The sequence below is a fragment of the Stegostoma tigrinum genome, chromosome 10 (assembly GCF_030684315.1).
Source record: "Stegostoma tigrinum isolate sSteTig4 chromosome 10, sSteTig4.hap1, whole genome shotgun sequence".
Lineage (NCBI taxonomy): Eukaryota > Metazoa > Chordata > Chondrichthyes > Orectolobiformes > Stegostomatidae > Stegostoma > Stegostoma tigrinum.
In genome coordinates this window covers 58553640-58577665 of record NC_081363.1, presented here as the reverse complement: position 1 = coordinate 58577665, position 24026 = coordinate 58553640, and the positions used below count along the sequence as shown (strand labels likewise).

At 41.0% G+C, this 24026-nt stretch overlaps 1 protein-coding gene across 1 annotated transcript in view; it reads right to left on the bottom strand.

Moving 5' to 3' along the window:
* baz1a (bromodomain adjacent to zinc finger domain, 1A) overlaps positions 1-24026 on the bottom strand; it is a 64168-nt gene that overhangs the window by 1382 nt on the left and 38760 nt on the right. Inside the window, exons 20-27 of the mRNA XM_048537922.2 lie at positions 23778-23968; positions 21958-22100; positions 20001-20093; positions 15532-15779; positions 15238-15446; positions 12813-13303; positions 2524-2678; positions 1350-1437 (exon numbers count right to left, since the gene is read on the bottom strand). Coding sequence (XP_048393879.1) covers positions 1350-1437; positions 2524-2678; positions 12813-13303; positions 15238-15446; positions 15532-15779; positions 20001-20093; positions 21958-22100; positions 23778-23968 — 1618 coding nt within the window. The remainder of the gene's footprint in view (positions 1-1349; positions 1438-2523; positions 2679-12812; positions 13304-15237; positions 15447-15531; positions 15780-20000; positions 20094-21957; positions 22101-23777; positions 23969-24026) is intronic.

Sequence of the window (24026 nt, the reverse complement as noted above, 5' to 3'; positions counted from 1 at the left end):
AGCACTTCATGCAAAATTCACTACCTGTTACATTGACAAGCAGAACAGCCATACTGGATTAACAATATTCTACAATTGGCCACGATGCACATACCTAAACCTTTACTATAGCAGAGAACACAACAATGGCTGAGTTGGATGTTAGTAGAACAGGTACATAAATCAAGAACAAAATTAGAATGTTGATCCAGGCTCAGGTTTTTGCATCATCAGGTCCTGACCTCAATATAGACTTGCTTCAGACAAAATAAAAAAAAGAAGTCTGGGGGGAAAGAGACTGATTGACCTGTTGAATGAAAAAACCTAAAGTCAACAAGAATTGAGGAAAGCGCTGCATGTTGGGGTGTCAGAAACAGGACAAAAGAAAAATGGAGGAGAGTTTGTTGGAAATCAGTTAGTTCTACTCCAACGATCTCTCTGCAGGAGCTCCTCAGGGTAGTGTCCTAGGCCCAATCATCTTCAGATAGCTTCAATGACCTTCCCTCTGCCATAAGGTCAGAAGTGAGGATGTGCAATCATCCATGAACAGCTTCTGAGATAATGAAGTCCAAAGCAGCAAGACCTACAGTGTAAAAAAACTGCCAAATAACTACTGCAACACCTAGATAATGAACATTGCAAATAGGACCATTGTACCACTGCCCACTTGACATTCAAAGGCATTACCATTGTTGAGCGCTCCACTAATGTCAGCCTTGGGGTTACCATGGACCAGATTCAACTGGACTCACCACAAAAAGTGATTACAAGAAGAGGTCAGAAGTGAGGAATAATGCAAGTAACTCACTTCCTGACTCCCTCGTGCCAATTCACCAAACAAGGCACAAGTCAGGAGTGTTCAATTACGACCTACTTGCCTGGATGACTGCAACATCACAAGCAGTTTGCCACCAGCCAAGATAAAAGCATTCCACTTGGTTAGTACTACAGCCATAAACATTCATGCTCTCCATCACCAATGTCCAACAGTGTGTACCATCTACAAGATGCATTGCAGGAATTTACTAAGGCTCCTTAAATAGCACCTGTCAAACCCACAACCACTTCCATCTCAAAGCTCAAGAGCAAAAGAAATTGAGAATAAGGCTAGCTCACAACAGGAAGAAAATTGAACTTGGTATATTTCACCTGTGCGGATAAAGACAAGGAGGAAAAGAAACAGTTTGTGCAGCCAAAGTATTTCCCCTGCACCCTTTACAATTTGTGGTGCATCGTAGCAAATTTTTTTCCTAGCAATTCATGGTTTGGAACTGATTTTTACAGATATGTAACTGACGTAATGTAAACAGTTAGAGCTAATTTAAGGGGGACTGGAAAGGGATAAAAAAAGGTACTTCTTAAAAACTTACATGCAAAGTTATATTCACATCGGTTTAGTTTTTCTCTTATAATATTTAAGGCAACTGGTTTTTTAATAATATCATAGTAATCAGTGACCTGTAAAAAAAGAAAAGTGGTATGGTATTTCACACTCATTTATAAAGCATCTTAAAACATGTAATGACATTCAACTGCAACATATTTTTCAGAGCCTGGTTAAAAAATTTGCAATTGTCAAAGGCTACTTAAATCTATTGGCTCAACAATGACATCACCAAGTAGCATACACAAGTCAGGCAATGGTCAATCTTGCGTAAAAGTCAACAACTGACTTTTGGCAAAAAAAATCATGTTTCATACCCTGCCATCTACGGTAACATCCAACTTCTACCAATTAACACCCATTTACCACTTAAGCCAAACTCACTCTGGTGAAAGTCAACTTATTAGAATCACTGAACGAACCAGTGAAGGGGCTTCAACAGTCCTTCATGTCTGTGCACACACTTGGGGATCCTTTTTGCATTATGTTTGGGGAAGATTAGCAGGAACATTTTCCGATTTGGCAATTCTTCAATAGCGAGACAATCAGAGGGGGTAAATTTCAACTTCAAAAATGTTACTTGCATAAAGGTTGATTCCATAGCTTCTGACTAAAAGGTTCAGCCTAAAAACCCATTTTTGAAACAATGCACGGAAGATGTATTATGTGGGGTCTTGAAACTTGCAACACAGCCTTGAAGGAGCTGTTTCCCATTTGGTTTTAACTAACCTGGAAATACTGGTGTGCTACCTCTGACATGGACGGATGACTACGCTGTATCAGAAAACAAATGCATACAACCAAACTCAATATTTATAACATGGGGGAGACTAGACGTTAAGAATGGTTATTTAATATAGTATCCAATAGGTAAGTCAGTATTACTGAAGGCAAAACAACTAAAACGCAATTGTATCATGATGTGTACACAAATTAGAATTTTGAATTAAAGAACATTTATATTTTAAAATCAACCAGTCACTTGTGCTAAATATCAACGCCAAGTTGATATTTTCTAATCAATGTTTAAAGACTTGTTTTAAAAATAAAAATTCTAGAACATGAACATAGGCCTCCTGGTTCAGCAACAGGGACACAACAACTGCAGCACAAGAAACCTAATATTGATACTATAGATAATATTCATGTAATTAATGTACCTGGGCTTTGTTTACCAGTTTCAGGAATGGCCAACTGTCTTCATGGCGTACTAAATCAACTATCAGCTGTTCGCAAACAGAAAGTTCATGTATACCAGAGTGTCGACTTGAACTTCTCCGACTCCCCGTTACTTTTGATACTTGTGTTACTACATCTTTTTAAAGAAAAAGCAGCAAAAGTGATTAATTTGATCACATACTAAGTACATTTAGTTTTGTCTTAAGGTTTTGGTGGGCTCTTTAAGATTATGACAAAGAATCGTCATTTCCTTGATGAATCAATGTTAAAGACAGAGTTAACGATCTTGGGACATTTCTCACCTTAGTAAAAATGTCAAGTTCAAACACTGGCAGATGTGAAGAATTGCACATTCTTGGCTGAAAATTTACAAATTAAAAATTTACAATGTAAAAATATACTCACCATACAACACTTTTTAGACGTACAAAGCTCTACCTAGTGGCAGATACTGGTCAGTACCAGAATATTAACAATGATCAACTACCACTAGATGGAGCCCTCAACTTCAGTGCAAAATGGGCAAAGCCAAAACCAAAAGGAACAGAGGGCAAAGTGCGAGGCCATTTTAACTAGCAGCCTTGCTGATAAAGTCATTACGTGGGGACTTGGTTTACTTCATCCCTTGATCTGGCTCAGTAAACAGTAGACAATGCAGATTTATATTAAAAATATGCAAAATTGTAAGTACTCTGAAGTTTTGTAGATAATAAAATGTGAGGCTGGATGAACACAGCAGGCCCAGCAGCATCTCAGGAGCACAAAAGCTGACGTTTCGGGCCTAGACGTTTCTTCAGAGAGGGGGATGGGGTGAAGGTTCTGGAATAAACAGGGAGAGAGGGGGAGGTGGACCGAAGATGGAGAGTAAAGAAGATAGGTGGAGAGGAGAGTATAGGTGGGGAGGTAGGGAGAGGATAGGTCAGTCCAGGGAAGACGGACAGGTCAAGGAGGTGAGATGAGGTTAGTAGGTAGGAGATGGAGGTGCAGCTTGAGGTGGGAGGAAGGGATGGGTGAGAGGAAGAACAGGTTAGGGAGGCAGAGACAGGTTGGACTGGTTTTGGGATGCAGTGGGTGGAGAGGAAGAGCTGGGCTGGTTGTGTGGTGCAGTAGGGGGAGGGCACGAACTGGGCTGGTTTTGGGATGCGGTGGGGGAAGGGGAGATTTTGAAGCTGGTGAAGTCCACATTGATACCATTGGGCTGCAGGGTTCCCAAGCGGAATATGAGTTGCGGTTCCTGCAGGAGGCCCATGATGGACATGTCATCTAAAGAATGGGAGGGGGAGTGGAAGTGGTTTGCGACTGGGAGGTGCAGTTGTTTATTGCGAACCGAGCGGAGGTGTTCTGCAAAGCGGTCCCCAAGCCTCCGTTTGGTTTCCCCAACGTAGAGGAAGCCCCACACCGGGTACAGTGGATGCAGTATACCACATTGGCAGATGTGCAGGTGAACCTCTGCTTAATGTGGAAAGTCATCTTGGGGCCTGGGATAGGGTTGAGGGCGGAGGTGTGGGGGCAAGTGTAGCATTTCCTGCGGTTGCAGGGGAAGGAGCCGGGTGTGGTGGGGTTGGAGGGCAATGTGGAGCGAACAAGGGAATCACGGAGAGAGTGGTCTCTCCGGAAAGCAGACAAGGGTGGGGATGGAAAAATGTCTTGGGTGGTGGGGTCGGATTGTAGATGGCGGAAGTGTCGGAGAATGATGCGTTGTATCCTGAGGTTGGTGGGGTGGTGAGAGTGAGAGAACGAGGGGGATCCTCTTTGGGCGGTTGTGGCGGGGGCGGGGTATGAGGGATGTGTTGCGAGAAATGCGGCTTGAAGTGGACGTCAGTTACAAGCTGGTTGCCTGGAGATGGAGACTGAGGTGTCCAGGAAGGTGAGGGATGTGCTGGAGATGGCCCAGGTGAACCTGAAGGTTGGGGTGGAAAGTGTTGAAGTGGATGAACTGTTTGAGCTTCTCTGGGGAGCAAGAGGTGGCACCGATACAGTCATCAATGTAACAGAGGAAGAGGTGGGGTTTGGGGCCTGTGTAGGTACGGAAGAGGGACTGTTCCACGTAACCTACAAAGAGGCAGGCATAGCTGGGGCCCACGCGGGTGCCCATGGCCACCCCCTTAGTCTGTAGGAAGTGGGAGGAATCGAAAGAGAAGTTGAGGGTGAGGACGAGTTCGGCTAGGCGGATGAGGTTATTGGTGGAGGGGGACTGGTCGGGCCTGCGGGACAGGAAGGAGCGGAGGGCCTTGAGGCCATCTGCATGCGGAATACAGGTGTATAGGGACTGGACGTCCATGGTGAAAATGAGGTGTTGGGGGCCAGGGAATTGGAAGTCCTGGAGGAGGTGGACGGCGTGGGTGGTGTCATGGACGTAGGTAGGGAGTTCCTGGACCAAAAGGGGAGAAAATGGAGTCCAGGTAGGTGGAGATGAGTTCGGTGGGGCAGGAGCAGGCTGAGACAATGGGTTGACCAGGGCAGGCAGGTTTGTGGATTTTGGGAAGGAGATAGAAACAGGCCGTGCGGGGTTGGGGAACAATGAGGTTGGAGGCTGTGGGTGGGAGGTCCCCTGAGGTGAAGTCATGAATGGTGTTGGAGATGATGTTTGGTGCTCAGGTGTGGGGTCATGATCGAGGGGGCGGTAGGAGGTGGTGTTGGATAGTTGGCGTTTGGCCTCGGCAATGTAGAGGTCAGTGTGCCATACTACCACTGCGCCGCCCTTGTCTGCGGGTTTGATGGTGAGGTTGGGGTTGGAGCGGAGGGCTGCCCGTTCTGCAGGGGAGAGGTTGGAGTGGGTGAGAGGGGTGGAGAGGTTGAGGCGGCTAATGTCTCGACGGCAGTTAGAGATGAAGAGATCGAGGGAAGGTAGGAGGCCTGGGGGTGGTGTCCAGGAGGAGGAGGACTTGTGTTGGAAGCGGGAAAAGGGGTCAACGGAGGGAGGGTTAGGTTCCCGGTTGAAGAAGTAGGCGTGGAGGCGAAGGTGGCAGAAAAACTGTTATATGTCCAACCATGACCAGTATTTGTTGATGTGTGCTTGTAGGGGGACTCTGAAGTTTTAATGTTTTAAAATAGTTAAAGAGGAAGTAGATTTAAAAAACTAGTTTCAAGCAATTTGATTTGTGATCCATTAACTGTTTAATCATGACCTAAGCACCACATCAAGAGAGCTTCGTTACATTACGTTTTACATAGTGAAAGAGTGAGGTCGACAGTTAGGAGAGGGAATTACACTGAAAATGAGAATGAGCAGAAGAGAACAGAATTAGGGTGGCCAGCTGAAGCAAAGTTTTTAACACCAAAGAATGCAAATTTCAAATCTGAATTATACAGTTGGATAGTCAGAGACATACAAAGATATATAGCACGGAAACAGACTCTTCGGTCCAACACATCCACACTGACCAGATAGCCTACATAAATCTAGTCCTATTTGCCAGCATGTGGCTGACATCCCTCTAAATCCTTCCTATTCACTTACCCATCCAGATGCCTTTTATAATGTTGTAATTGTACCAGACCCACCATATTTTCTGGCAGCTCAATCCATACATACACATCACTCACTGCGTGGGAAAGGTGCCCCGTAGGTCCCTTTGAATCTTTCCCCTCTCACCTTAAACCTATGTCCTCTAGTTTTGGACTCCACCTCAAGGAAAAGGCCTGCCTATTTACCCCATCCATGTCCCTCACGACTTTATAAACCTTGTCGGGTCACCCCTCAGCCTTCAACGTTCTTTTGGGGGGGGGGGGGGGGGGGGGGGGAATCACCCCACCCTTTTCAGCCTCTGCCTTTAGCTCAAACTCTCCACTCCAGAAACACCCTTGTTTCTAGTTTCCTAAATCCTTCCTAAAGCAGGGAGACCAAAATTTCATGCAATACTCCAAAAGTGGATGAACCAATGTCCAATACAGCTGCAATATCATCTCCCAACTCCTAAACTCAACACATTGACCAATAAGGGCAAGCCTTCTTCACTATCCTATCTACCTGGGACTCCACTTTCAAGGAGCTACCAGGTCTCTGTTCAGCAACACTGCAAGATCTTACCATTAAGTGTGTAAGTCCCACCCTGATTTGCCTTTCCAAAATGCAGCACCTCACATATAAAACGCCATCTGTCACTACTCAGTTCAAGAGCCCATCTGATGGAGATCTTATTGTATGCTGAGGCAATCTCCTTCATTGTCCACAAGCCTCCAATCTGCAAGCTTACTAAAAGATCATGTTCACATACAAATCATTTATATAAAAATGACAAAAGGCAGTGGACCCAGCACCTATCCTTCTGGCACACCACTGGTCACAGGCCTCCTGTATGAAAAACAACCCCTCACCACCACACTGTCTTCTACTTTTGAGTCAGTTCTACATCCAAATAGATAGTTCTCCCTGTATTCTATGTCATTTAACCTTGCTAACCAGTCTACCATGAGGAACCTTGTTGAATGCCCTACTGAAGTCCACACAGATTACATCCACCCGCCATCAAATCATTTTAGCTGCCTCTTGAAACAAGTGAGTGAAGCATGATTTCCCACACACAAAGCCATGTTGACTAATCCAAATCGGTCCTTGCCTTTCTAAATTCATGCATATCCTGTCTAAGGATTTCCTCCAAAAACTTGCCCACCACTCATGTCATGCTCACCAGTCTATAGTTCCCTGCCTTTTCCTTACCTTTCTTAAACAGTGACACTATATTAGCCAACCTCCAGTCTTCTGGCACTTCACTCACTGCTATCAAATGATACCATCATCTAAGCAGGGGGCCCAGCAATCTCTTCCCTCACTTTGCACAGTTTTAGGGTGCACCTGATCATGCCCTGGGGATTCATCCACCTTGATGCATTTTAAGACATTCAGCACCACCTCCTTTGTAAGTGGCATCTTCAAAAATGTCCAAGCATCTATTTCCCATGTTCTTCTTCTTCCTCTTCCCTATCCTTCTCCACAGTAAGCACTGATACAAAATACTTGTTAAAGTATCTCATCTTCTGTGGTTCCACTGATAGGGCCCCTTCAAGATCAACAAGGCGACCTATTCTCTCCTTAGTTACCCTTCTGCTCTTATGTTTTTTAGAATCCCTTCGGATTTTCCTTAACCCTATTTGCCAAAGTTATTTCATGATCCTTTTTGCCCTCCGGACTTCTCAAGTATACTCCAGCTGCATTTATTTTGAGATTCACTTGACACCTGCTGTCTATACCTGATAGCTAGTTCTTGCTATGGAATTGAGCCGATACAACAGACAAGGGAAAGGGTCAGCAAGTGAGCAAGACCTAGTGTCAGATAGAATACTACAAAAGAATTTTAGTTATGTTTCATGAAGAGCATAATAAAGCGAAAAAGCAAATAAATAACAAACGTAGAAGTGATAAAAGCAGCATGCCGAGGGCTTCAAAAGATTAATGTACCAGGGAGGGGCGGAAACAGCCTATGCTATTGAGATGAGATAAGGTTGTCTTTGTGGTTGAGGGGATGAGGCCTGAAGTTCAGCTTAGAATTAAATGTAAGAAATGCTTGCATTGAGAACAGCTTTTCTTTTTGTAACCTCAAAAAAATCGCAAACAATCTTGGCTACCAAGTGCTGTCCTCAGACACAGTTATGGTAAACCTAGACTGACTGGGGAGAAAAAGTGATCTATAAAGAAAAAAAGCAGCTACCGTTGATAGTGGATGGTATTGTAAAGAGAGGAAGTGGGTTGGGATAGACTTTTCAGGAAGCAGTTCATGGTACAGAAAAAGAAGCCATTGCTGGAAATACTTTAGGTCCAGTTGAAACAAACAAGGGCAGATTTAGTGAGTTGGAGGCAGATAGCATGACCAACCATGTAAAAAAGATTCGGAGAGACAGTAATGTACAAATGTCAATTATGGCTCTGTTGGCAGAACTCTAAATCAGAATGAGTGTTTCCAGGCTCAACATTCAAGATTAAATACGCTAGCAGTAAGAAAGAAAAGCAGTCTGAGGGATGTGGGAAAGCAAGAGACAAGCATGATTAGAAAGGCTTCTTCACAAAGATGAAGAACACCAGTGTGTCTGGGCTAAAGGGAGAATACCTTATTTCTATATTTTAAAAGTTCAGAGACCCAGGAAACAAAAGGTGATTCTTGGTAGGTCAGTAGTTTTAGAATAGATGGTTAATGTTTAGCAAAGACAAAATTTAGTGAAAAGGAGGACAATATACTCGCAGAGATAATGGGAACTGCAGATGCTGGAGATTCCAAGATAATAAAATGTGAGGCTGGATGAACACAGCAGGCCAAGCAGCATCTCAGGAGCACAAAAGCTGACGTTTCGGGCCTAGACCCTTCATCAGAGAGGGGGATGGGGAGAGGGAACTGGAATAAATAGGGAGAGAGGGGGAGGCGGACCGAAGATGGAGAGTAAAGAAGATAGGTGGAGAGAGTATAGGTGGGGAGGGAGGGAGGGGATAGGTCAGTCCAGGGAAGACGGACAGGTCAAGGAGGTGGGATGAGGTTAGTAGGTAGATGGGGGTGCAGCTTGGGGTGGGAGGAAGGGATGGGTGAGAGGAAGAACCGGTTAGGCCCGAAACGTTAGCCTTTGTGCTCCTGAGATGCTGCTCGGCCCGCTGTGCTCATCCAGCCCCACACTCTATCTTGGAATTCTCCAGCATCTGCAGTTCCCATTATCGCTGATACTATTTTATCCCCTCCACTTTCCATGTGTCTGAAGGGGTTTAATGATTAATTTGCAGGTGTTTTTATAGCCTGGTGATTTTTAGTTTTGAACAGTTTGAGAGAGATAATTCAGACAGGCTAGAGGGGATTTGTTTACATTGAGGTTTGTACAAGCAAATAAAATAAACAGTTGTGCATTAGATTTCCAGTTTAGATTTTTTTTTCTTTTGACTGGGAGAAACCCATAGCTTGGAAAAAAAATATTTTTTGTTTCAGTTGGCACAGTTTGCAGGAGTGTTGGCTAAAACTGGATGGGTAAAACAGTTGATCATGAGAAAGAAAGGTTGTTCATGTACACTAAGAAATAGGTTACCTCAATGTAAAGGGTTTAGTTTTCAAGTTCCAGACCTGAAGTGTTTGGTTAAAACCCTTAAGGGATTATGTAAAACTTATAATGTTTCAGATCAGTTATATGGTGAATCAAGGAAGAGGATAAGATTTTTATGACCAGGAGTTGAAGCCACAGCTAAGTCAAACTCTTAACAAATCCCCTCTAGCCTGTCTGAATTATCTCTCTCAAACTGTTCAAAACTAAAAATCACCAGGCTATAAAAACACCTGCAAATTAATCATTAAACCCCTTCAGACACATGGAAAGTGGAGGGGATAAAATAGTATCAGAGATAATGGGAACTGCAGATGCTGGAGAATTCCAAGATAGAGTGTGGGGCTGGATGAGCACAGCGGGCCGAGCAGCATCTCAGGAGCACAAAGGCTAACGTTTCGGGCCTAACCGGTTCTTCCTCTCACCCATCCCTTCCTCCCACCCCAAGCTGCACCCCCATCTACCTACTAACCTCATCCCACCTCCTTGACCTGTCCGTCTTCCCTGGACTGACCTATCCCCTCCCTCCCTCCCCACCTATACTCTCTCCACCTATCTTCTTTACTCTCCATCTTCGGTCCGCCTCCCCCTCTCTCCCTATTTATTCCAGTTCCCTCCCCCCCTCCCCCTCTCTGATGAAGGGTCTAGGCCCGAAATGTCAGCTTTTGTGCTCCTGAGATGCTGCTTGGCCTGCTGTGTTCATCCAGCCTCACATTTTATCATCTTACAATATACTCGCAATATACTTTTCAAAGCACAAGTACACATTATGAATGCATCAGGCTGTACAATGTCACATACAGTGAGAAGTTAGACAGGATGTTCCTTTATATCCTTTGTTTCTTTGAGATCACTCAAGTCAGAAGTAGTAATAAAGATTCACTGAACCAATTCCTGGGATGGAGAGATTTACATGCAAGAGACTAAATAGACTGGAACATTTGTTGGAGTTTAGCAGCATGATAGTTGAGTGCATTGTTGTCCAAGTGTTCAAAACGGCAGATGCTGAAATGTTGTTCCACTATGCTGACGAGTGTAGAACAAGAAGTCAGCCCCTTCAAAAGGTTTTGAAGAAATTATCTAATATTTGCAAGGGGGAGGCCACGCTTGTGCCAGCTCAGAAAGCTGAGCCTAATCTCACCCTGCTGCTCTTAGTTGATTTTTCTTCTGGTGGAGCATTTCTAAGATTTAGTGTGAGCTCCCATTTTGACCACTTTCAGGCTATGCCACACCCCCCCAATCTTTCTACCAATTTGTTCAAAATCTATGCCCCTGGTTTCTGATCTTGCCACTAAAATAAGCATGTCACCTCTTTACCCCAACTAAATTTCACGCAGTTGAATTAAATCACACCTATTTCAAAAGAAACACAATCATATCCTATCTAATCTTTGCCCAAAGTTAAGAGCTTCCATTCCAAGAAAATTCCTAAACCTCTGCAAACTATGGACTAACAGTTTTCAAGCCTAAATTCTGAAACGGTCTGGAGACCAGCTGCTCCTAAACTACAGATCATGTTTCCCAATATTGTCAGCAAAGTCACAATTGGGATGGCAAACACATCTAAACAGCAATGCAACCATAGAGAGATAACCATGCAGAAAATCTAGCCTGTTCATTCCTTGCCTTTTAAGAAAATGAATCTATGTCTGTGAAAACAGATTTTTAATAGTGTGACTTTAATGAGTAATGTAAAGCTTGCTTTTGAGAACCCTACATGGTTTCAAGTGCAAAGTTTGACCAGAGTGCAAACAAAGCTCACTACATAAAACTTCGTGCCCACACAGCATTCTCAAAGTATAAAGAAGCTTTGATGAGGGTGCAAAGGACAAAGTACAGAATTGCTGTAGCAAAAGGAAACCTTCACAGCCAGGAATAAGAATCATCTACTAGGTAACTGCTTCAAAGATCACAAATATTGAGGGTTTTGGTGAATCTGGCTCAAATGGACATATTCTGGTTTTGCTTATATTGCCATATTGAAACTGAAAAACATTAACTGCACCTGTCTCGAAAGACGCTGCCAGATCAGAGTTTGTTGAGCAGTTCACTTTTGCTAACCCATTGTTCTGTTAGTTTCCTTCCTTTACCCAACCTGGCCCCCAACCCAGTGCAAATTACGAAAAATCCTTATTCAGAAATCCGTCTGGGACTTCAAGTAATATTTTCTTGCATCTGCTGAATCTAAAAACTCATTTTGCCTATGTGTGCATCTCCACGAACAGCCTTTGGATCCACTATTTGTGCAAAAGCTTCAACCACATGACTAGACTTCTGGGAAACTCCTTCCCTTAATACTTTGATTTTCATCTTTCAAAGTCTCAAAACCTTTCTTTCCAATCAAATGGTGGCCATTTTGAAGTTTTCACAGAATCTTATTTTACTTTATGATTTATTCTAATACAATTGTTGCTGACCAAATAAGATAGGAGAGTAGAGCAGGCTAGCCAATATATTATTCACCACAGTCATCATTGATACCTTTCATCTTCCTGACAATTGGCAGTTTTTGAAGCTTTTTATTTTGAAAACTTGGATTCTTTATAACATTGAAATCCAATTTTAGCTAGTCTAAATAATTATCTTCAAAAATAAGTCAATTTCTTTTGAAACTTGTGTACATCACTAAGTTTAAGAAAATGAAAACTATTAAGACTTTTCTAATTTACTCCAGTTAATATCCATAAAATTGAATTGATTGACTAGGACAGATGCTCCTTATTTAGCACAGAGTTTAATACTTATTCAAAGGGTGCTCTTGTGGTGTCCTGATACAGCCCCTCACCCTGGACCGAGACCCCCAGGTTCAAGTCCCACCTGTTCCAGAGGTGTGTCATAATATCTCTGAACAAGGTTAGTTAGAAAAACACTTATTCAAAGTGCTTCTAGAGACAAAAAAGTACTAACTGTTGGAAAACTCATTGCCTCTGAGTTCCTATGCTAACTGTAATGAACAATTAGCAGGCTTTCACCAACACCATTACTTTAGGAGAATCAAAACAAAGTCTTGATTATAAACCTCACGTACCAGTCTCTTGGGGAAATTAAGAATGCAGCAATGCTGGTAAATACATTTTGTGCTTCTATTCGCTGGTTTTCCAAGACACACTGCACAAGCTTTTTTTTTTAAAAAAAGACAGCCATATAGTAAAGTTATGGAGACTGGGAAACAATATTTCTAATCAGATGTTTACTCAATTTACTTTAAACGAAATACATGGCATAGCATTTCAAACTATGTTCAAAAATTTACACTTACCTGCAGATTTACGTTTTCGACCCCTTTTGCCTGTTTTAACCACCAGAGTTGGGTTCTGTTGTGTACGACGTGTATACTTCCTCTTTTTTCTTATGGGTTCAATCTGCGAGATGGCCACATCAGAAAGGTTAATACTGGGAGAGGGTGAAGTGCTGCATTCAGGAGTGCTGGTGGCCATTTTCCGACATTTTCGTCGCTTACGGCATGTACCCACGTCACTGAAGGATTCACTGATTTCACAGGATTTTGCACGACGATATGGTCGGGAAAGTGTTTTTACTTCAGAATTTGATGCAGATTTTGGCTTCCTTCCCAGTTTTCTGCCACGCTTTCTACCAGGACCTGCAGTTAATTTGGCAGTACATGACTGATTGCGACGAGTGTATCTTCTTTTTCCTGTGTGCTGGTTACCCATCTTTTTTGCAGTCTTGGATTTGCCTCTTTTGCCCTTGATCTGAAGTTTAAGCCGAGGTCTTCCTCTTCGTGGTCGGCTGGTTAAGGAAACAGAACGCACCAAAATGACTTACACATAGGAATGATTCCTCCGTTTCAAGTTTGCAGCAATCTGAGCAACCAAACTGAAGAATTTCCAGAAGACATGTGCTCAGATCCCACAAATCAGACATCATAATGCATGTCAATGGACTTAAGGCTATCCATAAGCTTGGACAGGAAATTGGTTAGGTAGCAGTGTACAGAACAATCATGGTATGCACACCATTTCCTGTAATTAACTCAAAGTATTCCAAGCTGGTTTTTTTTGAGGGCCTCAGATATTCACTGGTAAATTAGAAGGGGACTGATGACACATCAAGAAAATAGTGGCAACCAGCAACAATAAGATTCAAGAAAAGCAGAAACAGCTAGTCAAACAGCTGATACACAATTTGGAGTGCACATCAGGCCAACCTGTCAACAAGATGATTGTTAAGAATCTGGCCTTGTCAGGCAAAAATGGTCACCCTTAGTTTGACACACAAATCACATATCAGGACAAGTTACCAGGAATAAGGATGACTCACCAAGCTACATACCTACTAAACTGGTAATGATTGCTTCTGAAAAATCATGACTTTGGTAATACCATAACTGAGTGCTGCTGTTGCAGTTTAGAGCCAAAGGCGGCTGAAGTGGATGAAAACCTATTCTATGATGCAAAGATGAACCTTTGCTTTTCATAAAAGGGAAAGTGCATGATATTCTATAGTTAAAAAATTCTGGATTTCACAAAGAAATACCTCAGTCTCTGTAAATTCATCCCATACTTTTGCTCCTGTTCAGACAGAAGTTTTAGTGCAGAACAACCTGCCTTGGTGCAGTACATTTAAAAGTAGATTTTGATGTGAGAGACAAGAAGGTATGAACAAGCTGACCCACTTTTGGAGGAAGAACACAACTACTAGCCAGATATTTAATTAGTAATACAACAGGAAGCAACTATGGTTGCCTAATATGTAAATGCTAATTCTGTTGAAACATTAACTGTTAAATTCTTGCATCCCTTGATTCAATTATTTCAACTGACAGGATTATAGAATTTTGTGTACTTGAAATATTCAGAATTTTTAATGTGAAATTTGGGTCTTGTGCGCACATGCATCTTTGTGTTGCAGGGACTGAAAGCATCAAATGTAATTCTATGCAGCCACTATTGGGACTAGCATTATATATTTGAGGAAAGCTTGATTATAACACTGTCCTACATTGCACAAAATTTGTAGAGCAATAACTTATGCAATAATGAGAATGTTTACAAGGATGTTTCAATTTGCATGACAAGGAGAGTTTAGAGTTTGATATACTGGAGGGGAAGCCAATGGAGGAGCAAGGTGGTTTGCAAATGAGTGTATCATGCATAATGCTTGCATTAAACATATGAAACCCCATTTTCAAAAGAACTATGTAAACATTGAAGAGTCATTAATGATGAATACTACCTGTAATCACTGCAGCTAACAACTGACACTTGTTAATAAAACAATTCTGGTGGAGCACTAAACAAAGTAAAATCTACTGGAATGCAAACAGACAGCTCTCTTCTTTCAGCCCACAGCTGTTATTTACCTCATCTCCACCTGATTGCATCGTCATGCATTCCCATCTACTTAATACAAGCTTGTTCAGAAAACCGACATGGGGACTCCAATTATCCAGCTCCACAAAAATCAATTTTCTTACAACTGCCAAGCTTTTTCAAAAGGGACACATTTCAACAAAAGAAAGACTTCAAAGTGGATGGCACCACTGATTCAAAAAATTGATAATTCAAATTACTTCAAACATTAAACTATTCTAAACCTTGCCTCTAAACCTGGACAACAGTTGCCATCTGAGGGAAATAATATTGCATTTTCTTATCCCATTAAAGTGAACAGACAAATACAGAATGGCTGCAAAAACATCACAATTATTGTACACTTAATACCTCTTTTCCAATTCAGTGGCTTCAGTTTCATGTTGTTCCATTGCCCCCATTTGCTCATCCTCCGCTTCCATAAACTCCTCTTCCACTTGTTCCACTTTCGCCAGATCTTCCTCCTCGCTGTCCAATGATGGTCGTTGTCTGGCCAATGGACGCCGAAACCGCTGCTTTGGTCTGCATTCAGGGCAAAACCAATCATCCTCTGGAATAATCTGAAACAAAGTGGTAACTTTCACAAATTTGACTGAGTAACCATAATTTTATTTTGTATACAATCTGCATTTTATGTGTACAAACCTTAACCTTTGGCCTCAAACAGTATGTGTGGTGTCCTCTATCACAGCCATCACATAACAGCATGTTTTCTGCATCTCCTTTCTTGTGACAGATCTTGCAGCGAGCATTTAACAAAGATTTTGCCCACACAATGCTACGATCCAATGTAGAGAGATGAATGAAAACCTGAGCTAAGCTAGTACAAGCCACAAGCGACTCTCTCCAGCGATCTAGTAATGTCTTCTGTATTTTGCCACCATCACTAGCATCTAAAATGCAACATAAAACTGTTAATTAGGTCAATTATCAGAATATAAAACTGAAAATTTAATTCACAAATTGTCTTTTCACAGAATACCAGCCGTATTAACGTAGTTTTGATGTTTTGTACTTGCAGGTCCTATTACATAGCAGTTTCACTGAACAAGTGCTCACTGTAAGAGCATTATGTCAATTCTGAAATGACATCAAAAGTGACTTCAACAGAATCTCCAGAATACGAGAGACTCGGAAGCCCTGTTTTAAACAATAGCAGGCAAGAATTTTCCAAAGAACGTGAACAGACTTTTATGCTGAACAAACGTGTCCTCTGTACCTATTGGTCCCTGTAAACTGAATAGCATTCCAAAATACTCTGCACAGGCTATGTGCAAAGACTGAGCCCTTCAAGAACAACCAAACCAGGCTCAACTTAAAAATAATTGGAAGCAATGTTGCTTTGTACTCACCACCCTGCCTGTCTTCCTATACCTCATAGGTCAAACTATTTTCAAATTCTTTCTTCATATTACAGGCATTTGGATGTTTCATGCTTTGTTTTCAACCTAAATATTTGCCATTCACTATCCTCATGACCAATCTTTGACTGGAGAAGAATTAGCTCAAGTAGGCTGCAAATACTAAAACTGGCTCTCAGCTGGCTGTTTCAAACATTAGACTTAAATTGGTTAACTAGAAAGATTAAAATCCAATTATACCTTTACATAAACGTATTTCCTTAAAAAACAGCACTGTTTACTTGCTCTGTGGTAGAAACATACCAATTAAAGACACTTCATGCACACATCTTAGCAAAGTTATATCCTTATCAGTAGCTTGGAATGTTTCATTTTAATCCCTGACGAGTTTTAAAGCCTGGTTTCTGTTATTCACTGTTTAACATCATGCAGTGCCCCCCCTGCAACTCACCATATATTTAACACTCCTTGGATAAGCGCACATACATTCCAAATAAAAAGGTTTGTAGACTTTGCTTTTTTTCTTGAATACTACTCAACGTTGGTTTTCACCTTGAAATTTCTCTCCATTTTTCCATCCTCCTTGACAAGAGAATCAGACTAATACAACTGACTTATTTTCAACTCTCAAAAATAAGAATTCCATTAAGGAAACAAAACACAAGTGATACGGTATGAATGGCTAAAGCTCAGGCTGATAGCAAATTTGAAAAAAAAAAATTATGAAAACCACATCAGTAACCTGGCCAATTATTTTCTTCGGTTTGTCTTATAACTGCTCATCTACTTTTCGCATAAATTAGGCTGAAAAGTTTGGATTTCACTCACAGGTAATATATATCACTGCCTTCTTGAATTTTGTTTTGCTAAAGTCACTATCTTGTGACTGAAACACTAATTCATTTGTTTAAAATGTAAATCCAGTGATTAGAATTGATTACTAACAGTCTGGGATTTGTTATTCCCAAAGTTTGCTCAGGAACCACTGGTCAATTCGAGGGTCTTTGAAGGTTTTACTTCTATATTCACAGCACAGAATTAAGAAAGCTGATTTGGTTTAACTGTCAGTCTGTGTCATAACACTATACAAGTTAGAATAAAAAGCCTGCCAGTATTGTAGCCAAATACAGGAAAATGAAATGAAAACGTAGCAAAACAATTTCTGGTCACAAGATATTCTGCAAAGGAATATGGATAAGTCAAGTGAGCAAAATTTGACTAACAAATGTGATGTGGACAAATTAATGTTGTCATTCTCAGCAGGACGAATAGAAAAACTGACTATTTCAATGCAGAGACACTGCAGAATTCTATCATGCAGCGAGACCTGGGTGTCCTTGTATGCAAATCAAAGTCAGCATGCAGGGCAGCAAGTAACCAGGAAGACAAACAATGACAGCCTTTATTGTTATGCAATTTGAGTGTTAAAATGGGAAGTCTTGCTACAACTCGATAGTGTATTAGTGACAGCATACCTAGAGTATAACATACAATTTTGGTCAGCTCGAAGGATGTGTTTGCATTGGAAACAGTTCAAAGTAGGGTTGCAAGGTTGATTTCAAGGAAAAAGGGGTTGAGCCTGGAGATATTGGAATTCACAAGAGAAGTGATATTATTGAAACATATAAAAGAATCCGGGAAGCCTTGATAGGACAGACATTGAAAAGATGCTCCACCTTGAGATAAATCTACATGTGGACAGTGTGGATGCAGAGGCGTTTTCACTTGGAGAGACTAGAGCCTACACACAACCTCAAAAAGGTGAGGGGACAACCCTATAGAACTGAGGTGAGGGATTTATTCAGCCAGAGGGTGTGAATCTGTGCAACCCATTGCTATGGAAGTCAAGTCATTGAATGTCGTTAACTCAGATTAATGGGTTCTAGATTAGAAAGGAAAATTGGCTTGACAAACATCAAACATGATTAACTGGCAGAGCAAACTCAATGGGCCAAAATAGCCTAATCCTGCTCCATCTTATGGCTACAATTTCAAAATAAGGGGGCTCCCATTTTAGAGACAGATAAATAGCAATTTCTTCGATGATCACAAATCCTCTGATTTAAACTGATTTTTGATCTGCAAGCAAGGGTTGTGGGGGTAGGGACATAAGTGGAATTAAAGCTAAGAACAAGAACAGCCATAAATCTTACTGATTGACCAACTCCTTTTTTGCAGAGTTAAGTGATCCAGGGATTATGTCAGTAGTTGTAGAAACAACTGTTCATCTTCCCGACTAGAACTTCTTTAAATGAGATTCCTACACATGAACTTCTACTGAATAGCCAAGTATCTCAGTGCACTGGTATGCTTCTGGCTGCCCTGATTTTCCACTGGCAATTGCCAAATACCAGTTTCTGTCCACCACACAAATAGGTTGTGCTCCCTCGTAATCAATGACTGTCTTCTCCTGAGCTCAGCAGGTGCAGGATGGCCAAGTTCTGAAATATCTCAGCTTCTCCTATGCAGTGCCTTTTGCCACTCCCCAAGCTCAAAAATTGAGCTCCAGAATTAGGTAGTACTTACTAATGCGGTAGCTCAATAGTGTGTTGCATTTAAGTCACATTCAGCAATCCTGTCTTAATAATGCTTGAAATACCTGTTTAATTTTAAAGTAATTGACCATTTAATTAACACTAAAGCACTAATTAATTGAATACTTAACTGTAACTTAGAACTATTGCTCCTTTTAATCTTGTGACACTACAGTATTGTTTTAATGGAGTAGCATTTTCATTTTTACGTAGAACCTTTCTCCCACCCACTTTTTGACTCTCAGCTCAAGTCTAAAGCATATAGCGCTGTATAGTCCAGACATGAATCTACATTATAGCTCCCTGGTGACAGAAAGCTTACATTTCTGTTCGACTTGCATGATTACATTAATGTTGCATATCAATTAAAAAACTGAATTGCACATTACACAAATTCACAAAGCAACAAAAACCATGAAGACCACCATGCCATGTCAGAACTTAATAGTGGGTTCCTAACTTGTTCAAAAGGATCTGTATGCACTGTCAGCCATAAAACCAATATGCCAAAAACAATGTTAACAGATGCCCAGTGCAAATAGTTCATTTTTTTCATGTACTAACTTGAGTACAGTTCAGTTAAGGATTTTAACCACCATTTGTTGAAATTTTAGCATGAAAGTTTACAGTAAACAATCGCTACACATCTGGCAGTGACAAGACAGTACCATCCAAAAATAATCTTCCCATCAGCACATGTGAAAATAGATTACCATTCTAGTTGTAAGATGGATTTCTCACATTTCACCTCCCTCTGAGCATGCAGCATTTTGGTGCCATTATCTATGGATGGCCTAACAACCACCTCCTCACTGACCAACCCTCCATCCCAACTCCCTACCCACACACACTGGTACTGGCTTCATCCCCACCTCCTTGACCTATCCGTCTTCTATCCACTATCCATGTTCTATCATTGCCTCCATCTATTTATTTCAGAGCCCCCTTCCCCACCCCCACTTCTGAAGAAGGGTCCAGACCCAAAACTTCTTTCGTGCTCCTGATGCTGCCTGGTCTGCTGTATTCATCCAGCTCTACACCTTGTTATAACAAACTGAGGGAGTCCATTTTACTTTCATTTGCAAGCAACCAAACACTTGGAAGCCTCATTAATGAATTCTTATTACAGCTGCAACTTTCCATTGCCAAGTTTAAGACATTTATATTTCAACATTTTTAGCATTCTTAGCAAGTGACTCAATACATTTGAAATACACACCATCTTTTTCACTGAACTGATCTTCATCTCTCCTTTTCTTATCATCTTTCCTCTTTTTATCTTTCTGTTCTTTTTTTATATCATCGGAATCTCCTGTTTGAAGTTAAAGCATTTCAAAATTTAAGAAAATTTAATTATGTTAAAAGTCAAAGTGCAGAACTTACCTAACTGTAGTAACCGGTCTGCTGATTTGAATACAATTCAGTTAATTAGCAGTGCGGATCTTTACAGTATAGCTGAAGATTCAGTTAAGATGCACGATAGTGTTTATATTATATAATAGAAACCTTTACATAGTCTTAATGTATTAAGTTAACTGGCTTTGCAACTTAAGCATTCCATCAAAAAAACAGGAGATGTATTGAAGTGGAGTGTTCAGGAATTAAATATTTGCATCATTTCTGTTAATCAGAATTCTGTAATGCACGTTAATACCATACTGTTTTTTACGTAAATTATCAACTTGAATTTTCAGAAAACTTTTCCTTCCGACTTGCAATTGCACAGAAGTGATTTTACTCCATTGTTTACCAAGCATTGAGATTGGATTAGAAGACTTGTTTAAAAAACTGCAGAAGCCTTTCAGCCTGGTTTAATTTCATGAGGATGCAAACTGGTATACAGTTCCCTAAAGATGCATGAATATGAAGGGCTTAGAAACTTAAATTAGTGCAGCTGTCAAGCCAATGTGTGTTGTATATTTAAATTATTCATATGAAATACTTTGTCAAGTCATCAGCTGCAATACTGTGTGCTGTCGCTTTCTTTCAATGGTAGATGACATAAGCTTTATAAAGACTGCACAGAAATGACCACTAAATTCCCAGTTTAAGCATCCAAACCACCAAAGGTTTAAAAACCTGTTAGAACATACAAGAGAAGCATTGTTGAGAGATGGTCTGATCATTATTCTGAAGAGCCAATTAAGTAATAAGTTATGAGTTAACAGTCACAATTTTAAAGTTGTGTAAGACCACAGCCAGAATAGACAACAGGTGCTGGTTCCTGTCAGAGAAATGTGGACCCCTGGATCAAGTTACCTGCTCTGTTGATCTCTATCTCATAGGGCAGGGAGTCAAAGCTCATGTCAAGAATGCATGAGACTACAAAAGTCATAGAAACACATTTCACTCTATTCAAATGAAAGGGCGAGGCAGAACACACCATGTTTAAAATGTTTAAAAGGAATAATGACGTGTTCTAAAATTGGGAAAGAGGAAGAGGTGATACGAAAGCATAATTTTTTTTTAAAAGCAAAAAATAGTCTGTTGTTGGGCCAGAACCTCACTGTCATGTTGAGTGGTTCAATCAGCACTGTCCAAATGTGTGTTAATTTGACAGGGCGCCATCAGGGTATTGCAAAATTAAGCTCAGGTTAAACTGATAGCTATCAAAGAAAGTCAGCTTTAACAGACACTCCAAAGTGTTTAAACACCTTGTGTTCTTACAGTCATTTATAAAAGTCATATCTTAACTAAGAACTGTGGTTCAAAAGCTTAGGAGCAATTATAAAACAACCAGCACTGAATGAGTATTAACGTGCCACAGGAACAGTTTCATATCCAACGTGATCCTGCTCCCTTTTAGAAGGGCCACTTCAAACATGAATAGTTGTATTCAGCAACTTTCTACAGATAAGCAAAAGCCATCTTCCAAAATGATGCGCCAGTTTCTGTAAATATCATTGTGATATCCTGATAAAGGCATCGACCTTGACCATTTCCAACTGAAAGATAAATGCTGTGTTAGCCTTCAGCAATTGTACTTTGTTATACCACAACAGAAAAAAAAAAATGACTGATTAAAGTAGTTATCTTGGGCATCCCTTGCAAGTCCCCAGTGAACTTGTTAATGATATGTGATTCCAGTTTTTAAAAAAAAAATCAGTGACCTAGGCAAATTGAAGATTTGAAAAAGAAACAAATTGTTCATTGAATTTTTAAATTAAAATACCAACCCAAAGGTGGCTTTAGGAACTTGCGCTCGATTCCCTGCTCCAATTGAAGCAAAGCAATAGCCAGGTAACGCACCACAGGATTTACGTGCTGTGGAGTACTAGTGGACGTGGAACTTTTCGTTTCGGTCTTGGAATCCAAGGGTCTGAATCATAAACCAAAAAATTAATAGTCAGTGTCAGCCTATCAAAATTAATCTTTGAGCACCACATTGCAAAACACATTAATTAAATTTGATTAGCTTAAGAGGGAGTCTTGGCTGCATGGTGAGTGAGGGCCCAGCAGCAAAGAGATGGCACCTAAAAGGGGAGTGACTCCTACATTTGTGGGTCTGGCATAGGTGGAGGAGAAGCGGTGAAGGTCTCCCTTGAAGCTAGGTACAGGCATGGACTGGGTCACAGACTGATATTCTGAACTTTTTACTTCACTATTTTTCTAATCTATTCCTATAATCTATAATGCTGGACTGTTTGTTTCTTGAATTTCCTAATTTTTTTGGTTCCTCAGAAATTAGAGTAAGTATCTATACGTAAGTAACTTTGTACCTAAGATGGTGCAGGTACCCAAGATGTACTGCATCCTGTACTTTTCACCTGTACTCATTTGAGTACAAACAAAGCCAAATCGATTCATGTTAACAAAGTGTGGAGCTGGATGAACACAGCAGGCCAAGCAGCATCTCAGGAGCACAAAAGCTGCTGTTTCGGGCCTAGACCCTTCATCAGAGAGGGGGATGGCGAGCGGGTTCTGAGGAAGAGAGGGGGAGGCAGACCGAAGATGCACAGAGAAGATAAGTGGAGAGGAGCGTATAGGTGGGGAAGGGATAGGTCAGTCCAGGGAGGTCGTACAGGTCAAGGAGGTGGGATGGAGGTTATTAGGTAGGAAATGGAGGTACAGCTTGATGTGGGAGGGGGGATAGGTGAGAGGAAGAACAGGTTAGGGAGGCGGGTATGAGCTGGGCTGGTTTTGGGATGGGGTCGGGGGGGGGGGGGGGGGGGGGGGGGGAGGGAAGATTTTGAAGCTGGTGAAGTCCACATTGATACCATTGGGCTGCAGGATTCCCAAGCAGAATATGAATTGCTGTTCCTGCAACCGTCGGGTGGCATCATAGTGGCACGACAGGCACTCTGTTCATCCAGCTCCACACTTTTATCTTGGATTCTCCAGCATCTGCAGTTCCCATTATCTCTAAATCAATGCATGTATTTTGTTTTGTAATGTTCTGTCAGTGTAAAAGACATAAATGAGCCTTAAAAAAACACACACTTAGTTAAGAGCTCAACACATGTTCAGCACAAAGCTCAATGCATATGCTTTAAGCACACAAAACAACAGGTCTGTAAAAAAATGCAGAATAACTGATGATACCAGTGTGAGGAAAACAGGGAAATTCACAACACTGGAGAGCATAGTGAAATTCTTTGCCAAGGCAGCAATTCAGTCTGAATTGGAAAATTTGAAGTATTGTGAAAGCAATAAATCGGACTATTAGAACAATATCATTCTGCTAATCTCGAACTCCACAGATTTCAGGAAACCCACAAAATATTTTATTTTATAGAACCTCCCAAAATTTCAACATTTCAATACAAGTAAACACTACAAAAACATATCACTTAAACACTGTCCAACACGTTAAGATGGCAAGTTAGACTTGCACTTGTGCTTGTCAGTCGCACCATGCAATATTTCACATATGCTCAGTCCGATGTTACTCAATTGAAAAGGAAAAGAAAAAAAAAGTGACCCTCCAATTCTTGACTTCACTTGTTAGAGGACAATTATTCAGGCAGAATTTCAACTCAAAACATGTTTATTATACCTGTCTTTAGAGTTATATCTATTGTTCATGCCTTCAACGTCTTTTGCTTCTTCCCCCTCGAATTTAACAGTTCCATTTTCCTTAAAACCATTTTCTAGTATTCGAATACCATTTTGTGCAGAAGTTGCTCCAGTCAACAATTCATACTGTTGAGTTTCTAGTGCTTCTCGCCAAGCATATCGCTCCATCACCTGCTCAAAGAAATGTTTGTTTGGCATTCTCCTTCAAACAAATGAACATAATTGTCGC